Source organism: Indicator indicator, chromosome 2 (assembly GCF_027791375.1).
Source record: "Indicator indicator isolate 239-I01 chromosome 2, UM_Iind_1.1, whole genome shotgun sequence".
Taxonomy (NCBI): domain Eukaryota; kingdom Metazoa; phylum Chordata; class Aves; order Piciformes; family Indicatoridae; genus Indicator; species Indicator indicator.
In genome coordinates this window covers 17,165,076-17,180,634 of record NC_072011.1, presented here as the reverse complement: position 1 = coordinate 17,180,634, position 15,559 = coordinate 17,165,076, and the positions used below count along the sequence as shown (strand labels likewise).

Sequence of the window (15,559 nt, the reverse complement as noted above, 5' to 3'; positions counted from 1 at the left end):
CTTGTGCACACATGTTCTGTTTTCAGGCATATTGTTTAGGTTATATAACTGGAACTTAAACACCCTTGAATTTGTGCCCTCAAGGCTGTGAAGACGTAGTCTCTAAAATCCTTACTTTGAGGAAACGACTAGCCTTTCAAAAGGCTTTTTTTTTTTTTTTTTTTTTTTTTTTTGGTAGTAGAGGTTTGAATTAAGGTAACTCCACAGGAGAATGCTAATGTGGAGTATGAGTATGGAATTCATCTTAACATACCCCCTCTCCCTCTCCCTCTCCCTCTCCCTCTCCCTCTCCCTCTCCCTCTCCCTCTCCCTCTCCCTCTCCCTCTCCCTCTCCCTCTCCCTCTCCCTCTCCCTCTCCCTCTCCCTCTCCCTCTCCCTCTCCCTCTCCCTCTCCCTCTCCCTCTCCCTCTCCCTCTCCCTCTCCCTCTCCCTCTCCCTCTCCCTCTCCCTCTCCCCCTTTTTCTTTTCTTTTCCCCCCTCTCTCAGTGAATTCACTCTCCCTCAGTGACTTTCCAATGTAGGTTATATTTGATGGGGATGATACTAATCGAAGAAGAATCGTAAAACAGAAGGCTGAACTAGCTTTTAATACACTTACCACATCGATTGTGTATGAGTGCTGAGATAGGTGCTTCTGTTTTTAAAGAAAAATATATTTAACTTCCTCCTTTCCCTACCCCCTCCTGTACTTCAGCAGCTGCTGATGACGATGATTGGGATGATGACTGGGATGATCCAAAATCAACTTCACCATCTTATATTGGTTATAAGGAGGCTGAGACATCAGATGCTGGTGGAGTCCAGCGTGGAAATTCACGTGCAGCTGCTATGAAGTTACCACTTAACAAGTAATGGAAAATGCAGGGAAAATGTATATATGTTGAAGGGAATTGGAGTTTGTGGAGATGTGTAAATATGCAGCCATTTAATTTAAATATTACAGGTTTGAAGTAAAAATTGAGATGGATTTGTAGCTCAGCATTCTTGCTGTGTGATCAGATCCATGAAAGCTTGAAAATACACATCAAAGCTGTGTATAATGTTTTGGAGGTGTTATACAGACAAATGACACTTTTTGTAAGTCTGAACTTCTGGTCTTTAAAATGTAAGTGTCTTTAACACTGTGAAAGTGAAAGGTGATAGATGGCTTGTCCATACAACAACACTGATCAGTCATGTTGCCCTAGAGTTCTTGAACTATTTGAATTGCTAGGAATAATGGAGAAAAGTTCTGCTCTGAAGCTTTGTCAGGGTTATGCTAGCAGTATCTCATGTTACAAATTAATGTTTGGTTATTGTAAAACTATTCTTACTGTGATAAGCTGCTGCATAGTAATCTTTAAATAGATGAAAGCAGAGTGGAAAAGGGTTATAGAATAATGGTCTCCTTGGGCAGGTAACTAAAATTAACAACTAGTCATGCAGAAAGAGTTGATTTTGGTTTTCAGTAGAGGCTTTATCCAGTTTTGGAACACCTTTGTGTCATTGTGGCACCTACTTATTGCAAACCTATTTAGTATAACCAGCATAACTATAACTTCAGAGCATTATTTGTCTGAAGGAAGTCCTATTTTACTACTCCTATTTCTGCAAGCAGTCAGTAGGTTGGCAGTACTTGAAGGGCTAAAAATCTTCTTAATTGGAAAGAGAACCACCATTTGCTTTTTGTAAGTGTGTGTGTGTGCTGGAGATCACTTGCTAGAACTTTTTTGGTTTTTCAGGGTAAACTTCTGGTTAAGCAATTCACATCAATACTTTTCACTAGTTGAGCCCACAGTGGTAGGTAATTCTGCATATGTCAAAGGCAGGCACATACAGAATAAACTTATCACTTTGTTCTATTGTTAGATTTCCTGGATTTGCAAAACCTGGGATGGAACAGTATCTATTGGCAAAGCAGCTAGCAAAACCCAAAGAAAAAATTCCCATAATTGTAAGCTGGGGCTGTGTGTGGGTTTTAGGTATGGGTGGTGTGGTTGATTTTGGGGTTGGTTTTTTTGGTTTGTTTTATTGTGTGGGTGTTTTTTTGGGGGGTTGGTTGTTTTATGTGGGTTTTTTTGTTCAGTTGTTTGGTTTGAGTTGTGGTTTTGGTTTTATGATTTGTTAGTTTTGTTTTTAATCCTCCCCCCTTCTCTTTTTTTCCCATTTAATTTATAGCTTCAAGGTTGCTATATGTATTTGGGTCAGAAGACACTGACACTGAGCATATAATTAGAGTTAGAAACGTCATAATAAAACTGTGTACCATTTAAGTATTCTAAAGTCATGGTAGCATACATTTCAGTTTCATATCACTGAGGGATTTTTTGGGGACAAGCCTTTCTTGTAAGGGTTCAGATTTTTTTAAATTATTATTTTCAGTATTTTTTTTTAATCTGAATCTGCATTACTTGAGGTCATGAAAACAAATTTTTTGGGGGGATTTGGGGGCAGAGCAAGTGCATTGCACTGTCTATTAGTTATCTTGAAAGTTATCCAGTACATAGAAGTTAAATTCATAAAGGTTTGCAGTATTCAGTCATGATCAGGTCATCTTCTCATCTAGAGAAACCAAACTTTCCTAGATATATGGTGCTCTAGTGAAATGTGGTTGAATTAATAATATCTACAATTCACCACAGCTTGGGAAAATTTAAAAAAACTACAGTAAGATAAACACAACTGTGGTAAATCATCTCTGATTGCAAGGAGACCCTCTTATTTCCTGACTAACAAGTTCTCAGTGAAGTCAATGGAAACTTTCAAGTGAAGAGAGAAAGTATTTGCCTCCATGTTTGCAGCTGGTACTACATGATGTATTTAAAGATGATATTTGCAATTTTTTTTACAGATTGGTGATTATGGCCCAATGTGGGTTTATCCTACCTCTACGTTTGACTGTGTGGTGGCAGATCCCAAAAAAGGTTCCAAAATGTATGGTCTCAAGAGCTACATTGAGTATCAGCTGACCTGCACTGTAAGTGTTTGTGAAACAGGATCTTTTCTTTTGCAAATATGGGTCATCTGGACATACCAATAGTACAAACTGTATTATTTATATTATATGGCTTGGTAACAGGTTCGTAAATGGTAGTTGCCACACGTTTTTCCCTAAAGAGTTACTTTGTTACATTTCAGAGTTTTTCTGTGGTTACACAGATTGAAGGGTCTAAATCATAAATATTATTTACATTCCACATACTTACTGTTCTGGTCACACTTATGTCACTATCTGTAAGTGCCTGTCAAAATTCAGAGCTGTGTTTCTCTTACAGAACACTAATCGGTCTGTCAACCACAGATACAAGCACTTTGACTGGTTGTATGAGCGTCTTCTGGTTAAATTTGGGTTAGCCATTCCAATCCCATCTCTTCCAGACAAGCAAGTAACAGGTAATTATTTTTAAGTTATGTATTCATGAGATAGGAAATAAGGAAATTACTTTTTACAAGGTTGGGTTATTTCTGACTTTTTGTTTTTCTCACCGTTTTTAGAGAAGTACAAAAAAAACCCAACCTTTCACCATTCGGAATTTAGGATGAATTGTGATGGCCTATCGATAATAAAATATGAGCACTAAGAGCATAATTTCAGAACTCTCAAGTTTATTTAGCTAGTCCAATGGTTCAAAACAACAAAAAACCCAAACAAAACAAACAAAAAAATCCAGCCAACCAAAAAAAATCTGGTTACTACTGCTGAGAATATTTATTATTGAAGAGATAATATATATGTTCCAAATTTGCTGATTGTCTTCAATTGTTTTGAGGGGGTTTTGCATGTGATGATTATTTACTTATTTATTTTCTTTAGCATTTGAATGTAAATGCATTGTAGGAACTGTGAAGCAAAGCGCCCAGAGGAAAGGGAGCGTCCCCTGACAAACTGGGTCTTTGCTCACAAGTAAAATGTTGCAGCTCTTTCTCCTGTTGGTCAGTTTTACACTTGATTTAGAAAGCATCTTGAATTTGTATAGCATTCTGCTCTGGTCTGATATTAGTTCAGCTTGACTAAGCTGAAGTTTATGGAAGTCTTTTACTCTGACTTCAGTGAGTGGAATTGGACCCTTTAAATGCTTAAGAGTTCAGTCATTGCAATGGAATATGGAAGTGTCTGTGCATTTTCAATAGTCACTGGCATCCTTTCTACAGGTGTGTGCTGGAGTGCTTGTGAACAAACAAACTGGACATCTGTATAGGAGAAAAATGCATTACTTTTGTCAGTTTACGTTTGTGTGTTTTCTAGTAAGATTTTAAAACAGCCTTTAAGACAACCAGCCAAAAACAAACATAAAAAAGCTGACATGTAGCCAACCATGAGGCTGTGGGTATCACTGAAAATGCAGCAGCTCTGCTGTGTTTGAAGAAAGCTAAGCATTGATGCAGATGCTGGGATAAATGCCGAGGAGACTGAAAAGTGAGGAAGTGACTTCTTCCCTTCCCCTCCCCTTAGCCTCATGTTTAGAATCCACCAGTATTTTTGCTTAAACACATGCATATGGAGTAAAAGGAAATAAGAAGACCTGATCCATCAGACTCCAGTCTAGATTTTATTGTAAATGGATTTTTAAACGACTCAGGAGTTTGGCATTGCAGTTAACTGTTGTCTGTGGTTTTCAGTCTTCTGGGGTCTGTGGGAGAAGGTAACTTGTCTCATGAAAATAAAGCATGCCTGTGTTCTGAAACAGTGTGGGAAACTGAAAAAGTCCTTACTTTTCATTGTCTATAGGAGGCTTATTTCTGAAGACTGTCTAAAAGATTATTTCTGTCCATTTAGTCTTGGCAAAGTAAGACTGCAAACAGATATTGCTCAGGATCATGATTTGCTGGTGGTGATATGCCTAATGATTAGGACTTAACTTCCAAATGTTACTGTTCCTATTGCCGTGCATTCCTTATGCTGGCAGGAATGCTGTGGAGATTTCAGCACAGATTAAGAATAGAGCAAGGTATTACTGCAGATTATATAATGTCTCTTTCATAGTAAAATAAAAAATAAAATTAATTAATTAATTAATTTTTAAAAAATTTAAAAATTAAAAAAAATAAAAAAAAAAAAAACAAAAACAAAAACAAAAAACAAACCAACTAAACAAAACCAAAACTAACCAAAGGCAAAACACACCAGCAACAAGAACAACAAACAACTAAGCAAAAAAATCAATACAGAAACCTCAACCTTGTGGGGAACTCCTGGTGTAGTAACTATACAGTAGAATTATATCAAAGGAGTACTAAAGGTTTGTCATGTGCAATTCTATGGAAATTAGAAGAGGAGGGTGCTGGAGGAATCTCTGATTCCTTTGAAATACATCCTGTTTGCTGAGTACTTTAGAAGTCAAACATTGTGCAATTTTTCCTAATTGGGAGAAGATTCTTTTTAAGACACAGTTTGTGCTAAAATCAAAAGGTTCTTGTAAGTACACACTGATGATGCAGTGCTCGTTTGGGTGGAAAAAAAAAAAAAGACTACTTATTTAAATAGATTGTTAAAAATCTCTTTACTCCAAACAGTTAGTCTGACATATATGTATTCTAACTGGTATGCACGTAAGATTTATTGATAGTTTTTGTTCCACCCACACCCCCCTAGCCCCAAACATGTCTAGAAATATGTTTATGGAAGGTACTGGGGTTTTAAATTTGCTATTAGTATCTGAGCAGTTCAATTTCAAATGCTTTGTTAGCTAATACATGAAAACTTGGAAAATACATAGTTCTTTTTGCTCCAACATTTTTGAGCCTTACATGGACCAAGTCTTCACTAGACTATAGCAGAAAAAATGTCTGCATTCCGAGTTTGTGCCTGGCTTCTGTCCTGCATCATCTGAATACCTAATTTTTTCATCTGAAAGTTTATTTTTTTGGATTTTTTCCCCTCACCCCCAAGAAATATTATTTGTATTGTGAGTGTTAGGGTATTTTAGTATTTCCTGGCTATCTTTATAAGGACGGGTATTCCTGGTCAGTAACCAATATACTGTGATTTAAGGTTCTTCTAATTTGTCAGCAAAATGTTTCCTCCTTGTAAGTTTTTAGTCATTAAATGATCAATAACTTGCCATATGAATTACAGATTCTGTTTTCATGTAAAATAAAATAAGAAGAAGCTGAGGGTGCTAGAATAGAAATGTAACAATTACTGTTCAATGGATGCTAGGCCGCTTTGAAGAAGAATTCATCAAAATGCGTATGGAGAGACTGCAGGCTTGGATGACAAGGATGTGTCGCCACCCTGTTGTCTCAGAAAGTGAAGTTTTCCAGCAATTTCTCAATTTCCGAGATGAGAAGGTAGGAAATGAAGTTCACACAGGCTGAGTTCAGCTTTGTAGCCTTCTCCTTTGTCTGCCCTCCTGTGGGCAGTAGCGAAGAGCTGAAAAATTCTGGGTTTTACTAATGCTTTGCTGTCTGGGCACTGGGCAAAATGGGACATACAGTTGTGTGTGTGATGTGCTACAGAGCATTCCTACAGAAATGTGCTCTTTAAAGTAGCTTTGTTGACAGGCTTGTAAGGTCAGTTTGAGTTCCCCATCAGAAAGAAACATGACAACTTTTTTGGCTGTTGCCCTGGTATTTCTCTGTTGGTGTTGCTGTAATTACTGTGGTCCTTTGACTGGTATTACTTTGCTGACAGGTGTCTCATCTTGTATTATACATTAAAACCAACTCTTTTCTCCTCAAACCCACAAATTTTCACTAGAATGTAACAGCATTATGCTGCAGTCTTACCTGGTATAACCAGACCTATTTTTATTTACACACACACACACACCCCCCCAGCATTTTTTATGCCTTTTTTTTTTCAAGAGGTTTTAATGTCTTCACCTTCAGTATGTCGTAGTTTCTTATGACTGAGGTAAAGCTCTCTAAAGAATTTGGGTCCCTTCTTATAAGGAAATAAGCAGAAAAACTCTGCTGCTTTCTCCTCAAAATGATCATACTTCTAAAATACACATAGATTTTGATGAAAAAAATAAATGATCCTTGGAGGTTTTTAAGACCAGACTGGATAAAGCCCTGAGTAAGTAAGGTCACAGCTGGCCATTTTTGAATAGAAGGTTGGACTACATACATTCCTCCTGAGGTCACTTTCAACCAGAATTATTCAGTGATGCTGTAAGTAGAGGCTAAGTAAGGTAGCAGCAGTAGCAGTCTGAATGCTACTGGATGGCCAGTAAGCCATCCAGTAATGCTATTTGGATGGCCAGTGGTGAGTTGTATGGTTGTGCCAGGTAGTCAGCAGTTCTTAGTATCTAACTTAGGGACCGATATAAACAGAACAGATGTTGTAATACAGGTGAAACTTTCAACCTTTTCATCTATTCCCACTAAAATTTGAGAATGGCAATTGTATAAATAGTCTCTCATGATCTTCTTGAGGAGCTTCTCATTTCAGCTGTTTCTGCACATGCGATAGTGCTGATTGTAACTGCTCTTACACTGTACTTCAGAAACACACATAGAAGAGTCTGTTGACCCCAGAATCCAGAAAAGAAGCTGCACCAAGAGAAAAGGGGTAAACCCTTGGCCCCACTGAAACTGTTATTAAAAAGTTTTTAATGTACGTGTGGTCTGCTGGTTAACTGCTAAACATTTCATTCACTGCTTAAGTATGTGGCCTTGTACTCATACACCTTGGTGGTCCAAGTTTGTCTGTTGTTTTTTTGTTCTGCTTTCCCCCACTCAAGGAATGGAAAACTGGAAAGCGGAAGGCAGAAAAAGATGAAACTGTAGGAGTCCTGATCTTTTCCACAATGGAACCAGAAGCTCCTGACTTGGATATGGTAGAAATGTAAGGTGCTTTCTTTTTGTATGGATATTACATATCTGGTTATACAACAGAGACTGAGCTAATAGTAGAATAGTAAGTGTGTACATATATGTTCATGGATTTGAAGAAGTATTCATAAAGGCAGAGAGGAAATATCATTTGGATATGAATTTTTAATATCAACCCCTTCAAAACTTGGTGGAACTCCATGTGATGTCTTTGGCTTCAGTGGTGGAATACTGTTCCTGGAAAGGTTTATGCAAAACTAGTTGCCAAGATAGAGTACTGGCAGATCCTATGGAGTTTTGTATTGCTATGGAAGTATATTTTGATCTTTAATGATTCAATCATGAGCAGTTCCGAAGTGTGCTAGGCTTACCAAGTAGCTTAGGATAGCTGTAGGTGGACCATTAAGGAAAACAATGTTGCTGTAAGATATCTGCGTATGATGTACACACACTATGATTCTAATATTTGGAATACATGGAAAGCTATTAAAAGTGAAAACTGACAAATCATCTGTTTGCATTTAAAGTGGTTTACTACAATAACAGAAGGAGTTATCCTTCTGGAAGTGAAAATGGGTATATGTGTTTGTTATATATACATAGGCTTTGAGGTGTAGTTCTCTTGATGGTAGACCTTTGGGTTTCGTAGAGTGAAAGGCTGGATTTGTTCTGTAGCTTTTCTTTCACTCCTTCAGGCTAAGTATTTTTTTCCTAAAAGATAGATAGTGTGCATTATATGCTTTCCAAGCTGATGTGGAACATAGAAACTGGCATAATGTTTTATGTGGATAAATGGTAAGATAGAGGTGCAAAGCAGTAGTGTACCTACACCTGGAAATATCCCCACATAGGCTTTATTGAAGTGGTGCAGTGAGTATTAAGATAGCTGTGGTAGCAGTTCTGTACTAGTAAAAAAGATGAATGTACTAGTAAAAAAGATGAATGTTTTTAGCTTTCAAACTTAATTTTAGGTGATGTATGGAAAATTAAAGGATGGCTTGCCACTGGGAAAATGGGAATAAAACCAAGGCCTCTTTTGGATAGCTTTGTTTCTGCTTCTGTGTGGGTAACTTTTTGGGTGGAATTTCCATCTGAGGAAGGAGGTTCTAGTGAGAAGGTGGAAGACTAGGTGATTGGGCCACAGCTGGAGCTGCTACCTCTCCTCTGGGGAGTCACGGTTGCCTTGCTTTCAGAGCTGTTCCATACAGGCTTTGTCTGAAAGCATTTGTAAAACCTGATTGTTTGAATAATTCTCATGGAAAATTAGAAAGTACTTATCTGCTTTTCATTCATACGGTTCACGGAACATTGTTGTTTATGCAGTGCTATTTTAATGGCACGTGTTGATAGCTGCATAAAAACATGCTTAAAGAGGTAAAAAGGCACATGATAATTCAGAATTCTTTTGAGTATCACTGATTCTTTCTGTTTTTTCATCTGTGATGCAACTGAACTCCACACTATTGTCCCTATAATATAAAGTTACACATACCTATTTCCCAAAAAGAACTGCTCTTAATTTTTATTCACCTATTTAAGACTTCTGTTAAAATATCTGGAACAATTGATTTTCTTTTATATTTGTTCCTTGCTGTATGAATTTTGCTATTTTCGTTACTCTAATTTCCTGTCAATGTGAAGTCCTTCTATTTATTCCTCAGATGAGAATTTGCTGTTCTGCTTTCTGTTGTTATTTGATGTCATTGAAGATATTTAGCTAATAGCTTGGTTTTTGGTTGGTTTTTTTTTTCTTTGTTTTTTCTTTTAAGTTAGTTTCATTTAAGTTAGTGCAATGCATCTGTTAACCTGCTTTTTGGTTTTGCTTTTTCCAAATGCCACAGAGAACAGAAATGTGATGCAGTGGGTAGGTTCACCAAAGCAATGGATGATGGAGTTAGAGAGCTGCTCACAGTTGGACAAGAGCACTGGAAAAGGTGTACAGGGCGTAAGTGTCCCTTCTGAATTCAGCAGTCATTTCTGTGTTACTTTGTGGTTGTTGGGGTTTTATTGTAACTATTTTTTGTTGTTTATAGTTCAAGGCACATCTTAAAACTCAAGGAAATCATGAGAACTATATGGAATTCTGGCTCCTTTCACTGTCTGAGAATATAAATTGTGCAAGTTCTGAGTGGTTTTGGTTTTGTTGTGTTTTGGTTTTGGGGTTTTTTCTGGGTTTTGTTCATTTTCTCTCATAACAGAAGTATCTAGTCCCTGTCTAGTCCCTAGGTTTAAAAATATTAAATTTTAGTAATCCATTTAAAGCCCTTGTTGGACCTGGTCTCATATATTGTCAGTTACCTACATTTTAGTGACACTTGAAATCAGAAATTATTGCATTTTATTAACCCCTTACTTAGGATTCTTGCATGCCAGGAGGAGTGATTTAAAGATGAAATTAATTTAAAAAAAAAGAAAAAACAACTTCATTCTAACTTAATCTTTAGACCACTTCTTTTTCTCCTATCTTGTCTCTTCCTTCCCACAGATATTTAGGGTTGCAGAACTTCACACCAAGTCCCTATGACTCTGCCTGAGCTCTAATTTCCTAGTCCACAGCAGTGTTCAGTGTTTGTGGCCACCACAAGGCAGCTAATGAAAGGAAGCAGGTACTACAGCTGAGGATCATGATAAGAAACACTTCAGGACAGGCTGTAGTGTCTGGCAGCCAAAGATCTGTCACATAAATCTCCTCCACTTTTTCTTTCCCTTTGTTATTTTTTTTTAATCCTCTTCTTACCTTCTGCCAAAAAAAACATTGTCCTCAGACATGGGAGTCAGTACATCTCCTGAGTTTGCTGCTTCCCAGTCTAACACTGCAGTTGAAATATTTGGAGCTGACTGGAGTGAATGGAAAGTTACAGAAGCCCATTCTCTGCTGGTAGTGATTACATTAGAACTTAGAGCCTGTTGGATGTGAACTCCAAATTACTTATGTTTTGCCACTTCTGAATAAGAGGTCCTCCGTCTACCATCACTGACCCTCCTGCTAGTCAAAAACAGTCTAACACAAGACACAGCTCTAACATTGTACAGATCTTACTTCACTAGGAAACGATACTGAGGGGAAAACAGAAGGCAGAGGTAGGAACAAAGTCCTTCAGATAAGACCAGGAAAATGGCATTGCTTTGCAGTTACAGCAGCAATGATCAAAACCACCATAGTTAAGGGGGCGGGCCGTGACTTGAGCTTTACAGCAGAAATTCAGTGTTTTGTTCACTGCTAAAAATCTCCCTAACCATACAACATTAGTGCTTTAGGTATGGAATGACTCTTCTAATACAACTATTAATTAGCTAGCATAAACACAGTAACTCATTGATGATTGTGTTCAAAATTTTAACCTTGAACCTTCCAGACATGTTGAACAGAAAAAGGAAAATGATAAATTGAGACATTTGAAGTTGAAGAAGTTCAGTAGTATCTTCCATCTCCAGCTCCCTGTCAGCTCTATTCTCAGCTCCTCGTTAGAAGTATCCAGAGCAATAGACTCACGCATTCAATTCTATGATCTTTTAAGTGACTGACAGTGGAAACATCTTTAAAACTGAAGTGGAAAAAACCCACTCCACAAAATGTTCTTCACTGAAGTTTCCACTGAGGATTCAGTATCAAGTTAATAGAAGATAACAGAACTCCAGTACTCTGAATAGTACCTGTTGTATACATAATGCCAGTTCTCATAAAAAAATTAATTTGATCAACAAAATTACCAAGTTTGAGAGGTTTGTAGTCTTGGATTTTGTGGTGTATTTTTACCACACAAAGGGATTCCTCTACGAAAATCAGATTGAGTGGGATGCTAGAACAACTGAAAAAAAAATGTTATTTACCTGGACAGTGTACTCTCTGAATACAAATATTTGAAAACAAAAAGCGCATCTACTTGTTTTTGGTTTTTTTTCTGCTCGTATAGGTAGCTTATTAAAAAAAAAAAAAAAACAGTTTTGCTTTTTAGGTCTCTGGGGTGGTGAAATGTTAATAACAAATGTACTCATAAATCGCAGCTTATTGACTTCATTGTAAGGAAGCAATCTATCCATACATTTTCAGTAAAGTGACTGTAAACCCCAGATATTTGCATCAGTTTTTATCACTAGATAATCTTGCTTTCTAGTGCCTTTAAATATAAAATCCATGATTTGAGGATAGTTTAGGTATTTTTAGGTCTGTATAATAATCTCCTCTCTTAAAGTATTAATGAGATCTGTTCTCTGTATCATAGCAGCACTTCCTCCCTGTTCTAGGGAGATAGTCTGCTTATGAGGGGAAGAAAAAAACTCTGTATGCCTAGGAGGACTGGGATATAGGAGTCCAGTGAGTTGGTTTTTTTCGTGTTTTTTGGTGTTTGTGGTTGTTTTTTTTTTTAAAGTTTGTTTTATTTTTATAGCAGTCACAGACTATTTTGCCACCTGTTTGTGGCTTTCAAGAATCCAGATTGCAGTTGCTTTATCCAGTTTTGGAATGTCTGTAGCAGGGGAGGGGGTAAGAATGTGACTGTAATTGCTTCACTGGAGGAAATGCAAAACCTAGTTGGTTTTGACATCTACTTCTGTCAAGTTTTGGAAATGCAGCAGATGTAATTTCACTTACCCTTGTGGGTTTTTGCTTCCATTTCCTTATTTTCCCAATTCTTTTTCCACTTTCAGCACTACCCAAGGAATACCAGAAGATAGGAAAAGCATTGCAGAGCCTGGCACTGGTCTTCAGCACTAGTGGATACCAAGGTACATCTATAGATTCATTTCTGCTATGTAGTTTTAACTACATCATGCTACGTTTTTTTGCCAAAGATCTTAGTGCTTTCCTCTTTAAGCTGTAGATGTTAAACATGATTCTGGAAAAAATATTAAAAACTTATTTTCCCTGTGTATGTTATAGGGGGATTATATTCTAGTCTGCAGTCCTGTTTTCTCTCACTATAATAGTCTGGTGGGTTGTTGCTGGTGGAGGGGTTTAGCTTGATGTCATTGCTATATAGTCTTGTCACTGACCTGACTGATAACTTGCTGTAGCTTTTTCTTTTGATACCAAACAAAAGAGGAGAAAATATGGCCTTGAAACTGTTCTGTCAAAGAACTACTATGTGACTTACTTCATGAAACATCAGCTCCATATGAGGATGGAAAACTTAATACAAAATTTTTTGTAAGCCGTTATGTAGGCTGGAGGATTACCTACTGCAGCCTTTTTCACTTTTCCTTCTCCTTTAAAAGCCCTAAAATAAAGTCTGTCATGTTAGTTATGAAATTTGTGGGAGGAAAAAGAATATGAATTGCTTAAATCTAGTCATTAGGACAACCTTCAGATTCTGCTTTGATATGTTAAGTCCTGCTGATGTTTTCAAGATAACTGGAAGATACTTCTTTTTATCCCAGAGGGAACTTACTGAGCCCACTTTCTGTGGGATTCTCTTGTCAAATTTTGGGTGGTTTTGTTGGTTTTTGTTTTGGGTTTTTTTTTCCCTGGACTTAATAGCAAAATTTTTCTCTTGTAAAACCTTCAATGTTATAGCCTAGAAGCTTCCTGAAAACTTTCCATCTTAGGACTTTCAGTTGACAGTTGACTACAGTCACAATTAACCACAGTTACTTACTGTAACTACTCACTAGCACTTGGTTTGTACTCTTAAAGCTGGTTTTGCTCTTTAGACTATGCATTAAATGCAACTGCTTTTGAAAGTCAGGTTCTCTGCTGCTGGATACATGGAAAAGGCATTGTCCCTGAAGTTTGTTCTCATCTTTGTCCTGTACTTCAACAGGATGACTGCATAGTTAGGATTGAAGCATAGCATATTGCTTAAAACGTTTGTTTTGGATGTCAGGACCAGGTAGGGGGTTTGCATAGTTAGGTGTTCTTAACATGGATTAGAAAGCATGAAGTTCTAGCCTGATAGTCTCTAGCAAGAATTCTTGAGAAAGGAATGAAAATTGCTTGAACTGTAACATGCAGTCTTTCACCAGGGTAAAGGGAAAACAATCTGGCTTAAAGCTAGGATGCTTCAATTAGGTTTCCAGCATCTTGCATGGTAAAACAAAACAAAAAATCCTGTGGTGCTTAGGAACAAGGCCAGGATGTTTCTCTTTGTTTTCCCAGTTGTATCTGGTTGCACCCTGGTATCTTGCTGAGGAAAATACCCTTCCCACTGATACCTTTGTCATAACTCCGTCTATTTTGCTCTTTTTAACTAGTATACCAGTGTGGGTTTTTCAGAATTAATTATATATGGCATTCTTTGCTTTTTAATTTGAGTTCCCAGGAAGAGAGAGTAAGTCCAGGGCATGTGTTGCTTTAAATATCTTCATCACTGCTGCCCTCACTCTGTCCTGCTTGCTGTTGATGTACAGTATCATTTGATGATTGCCTCAGGTACAGGTCTGTGGATTAAGCAGACTTGATGCAAGAGACGTAAGCATCTGATTTTAAACTGATCTCAGTATTTAAAAGAAGGCATAACCCTTCAAATGAAGAAGTACTCGCTAGGCTAATTTTTCTGGACTATAGTAGAGAGGAATGGCTCCTTCAGCCACATTTGAAGGCTGATGCAGTTTCTGGTGGGAGCTAAATCCCTAACTGATATTTTCTAATTTTTTTTTTTAAATACTTGAGTTCTAAAAGTTTAAGCACATAGATCACTGAAGACTGCAACAACTGATTTCATGGCACAGATATCCAGCTACTGGTAGCTTATTTCTGACAAACTGAATAAGCTGATAGTTGGTTCATTTGCACAGTTAGGATGGGATATATCTACTGTTCTTAGCTCTTTCATCAGTGCTGCCAGCTTGCTCTGCAAAGCTTTATTTTGTGTGGTGAATGTCTAGTACCTTCTCTTCTGATTTCCAGCCCAAAATGTTTAAGATTGAGTGCATCTTGCTTGGTGCAATCTGCCTCACGCAGGCTCTTTTTCTTAATGCTGCAGAATGAGGCTTACTAATTAGTTGCCAGCTGCAGTGTGTGTTAGGAATCTGTCCCCAGTATTTGCAGAAGCAAGGGTACCACGCTGAGAGATTTTCATTGAACTTGTCTTTGTACTGTCCAATCAGTTTTAAGAACATATGCTTTGAAAGTATGATCCCTGTCCAGAAATGCATGTCAGAGAGTTCCAGAATACACCTGGAAGCATCTCTCAGCCTGGCACTGTGTGTCCTGTGTCACTGCATCATACGATGCTCTTAGGTTAAGGCAGCCTTAAATGCCATGGCTTCCTTTTCGCGGTACCAGAACTGGGCAGACCTGAGTGGCTGTGGTAGGTCATTCAGCCATAGTAAGATCTCCTAATCCTACATCACCCCTCAGGAATTCCGTTAGGCAGTTACATGCAAGTTTTGCTATCCTGCCAGCTAGCAGCAGGCACATCTTGCCTTCCAAGCTGCTTGTGTGCAGAACATTATCAGTCTGAGGTATACTTGTCAAGAAAAATCTTGCTACCAGCACTTCCCTAGTAAATCAATCTTGATCCTTTTCCTACTCCTGAATGCTGTTAAAACATATTTTAAAAAATAACAAAACAAGAATACTTGTTGACACACACAAAAAAATAAAAATCTGCTTTCCTAGTCAAGCCTTGCAGAGTATTCTTACTTCACTAAACCCTAGTGTGTTCCCTCAGAGATGTGATAATCACTGGCAGTTGAACTGCTAAGAGATGCTGTACTAACACGTCCATTGGTTTTCATCTTCAGCTCCCTATGAACAGTATGCAGGCCTATAAATCAATACTAGTTTCTTGTCATGGTTGGGTTAGTGTATCTCTAGAATATTACTGACTGTGTAACTGGTGTTTTTAAGCCCTCTCAGGTT

The 15,559-nt window shown here is 37.7% G+C and overlaps 1 protein-coding gene across 1 annotated transcript in view; it reads left to right on the top strand.

Moving 5' to 3' along the window:
- Positions 1-15,559, top strand: part of SNX9 (sorting nexin 9) — a 38,956-nt gene that overhangs the window by 16,608 nt on the left and 6,789 nt on the right. The window contains exons 5-12 of the mRNA XM_054395612.1: positions 695-848; positions 1,849-1,933; positions 2,831-2,956; positions 3,255-3,372; positions 6,140-6,270; positions 7,668-7,771; positions 9,600-9,703; positions 12,406-12,483. Of these exons, the coding sequence (XP_054251587.1) occupies positions 695-848; positions 1,849-1,933; positions 2,831-2,956; positions 3,255-3,372; positions 6,140-6,270; positions 7,668-7,771; positions 9,600-9,703; positions 12,406-12,483 (900 nt within the window). The remainder of the gene's footprint in view (positions 1-694; positions 849-1,848; positions 1,934-2,830; positions 2,957-3,254; positions 3,373-6,139; positions 6,271-7,667; positions 7,772-9,599; positions 9,704-12,405; positions 12,484-15,559) is intronic.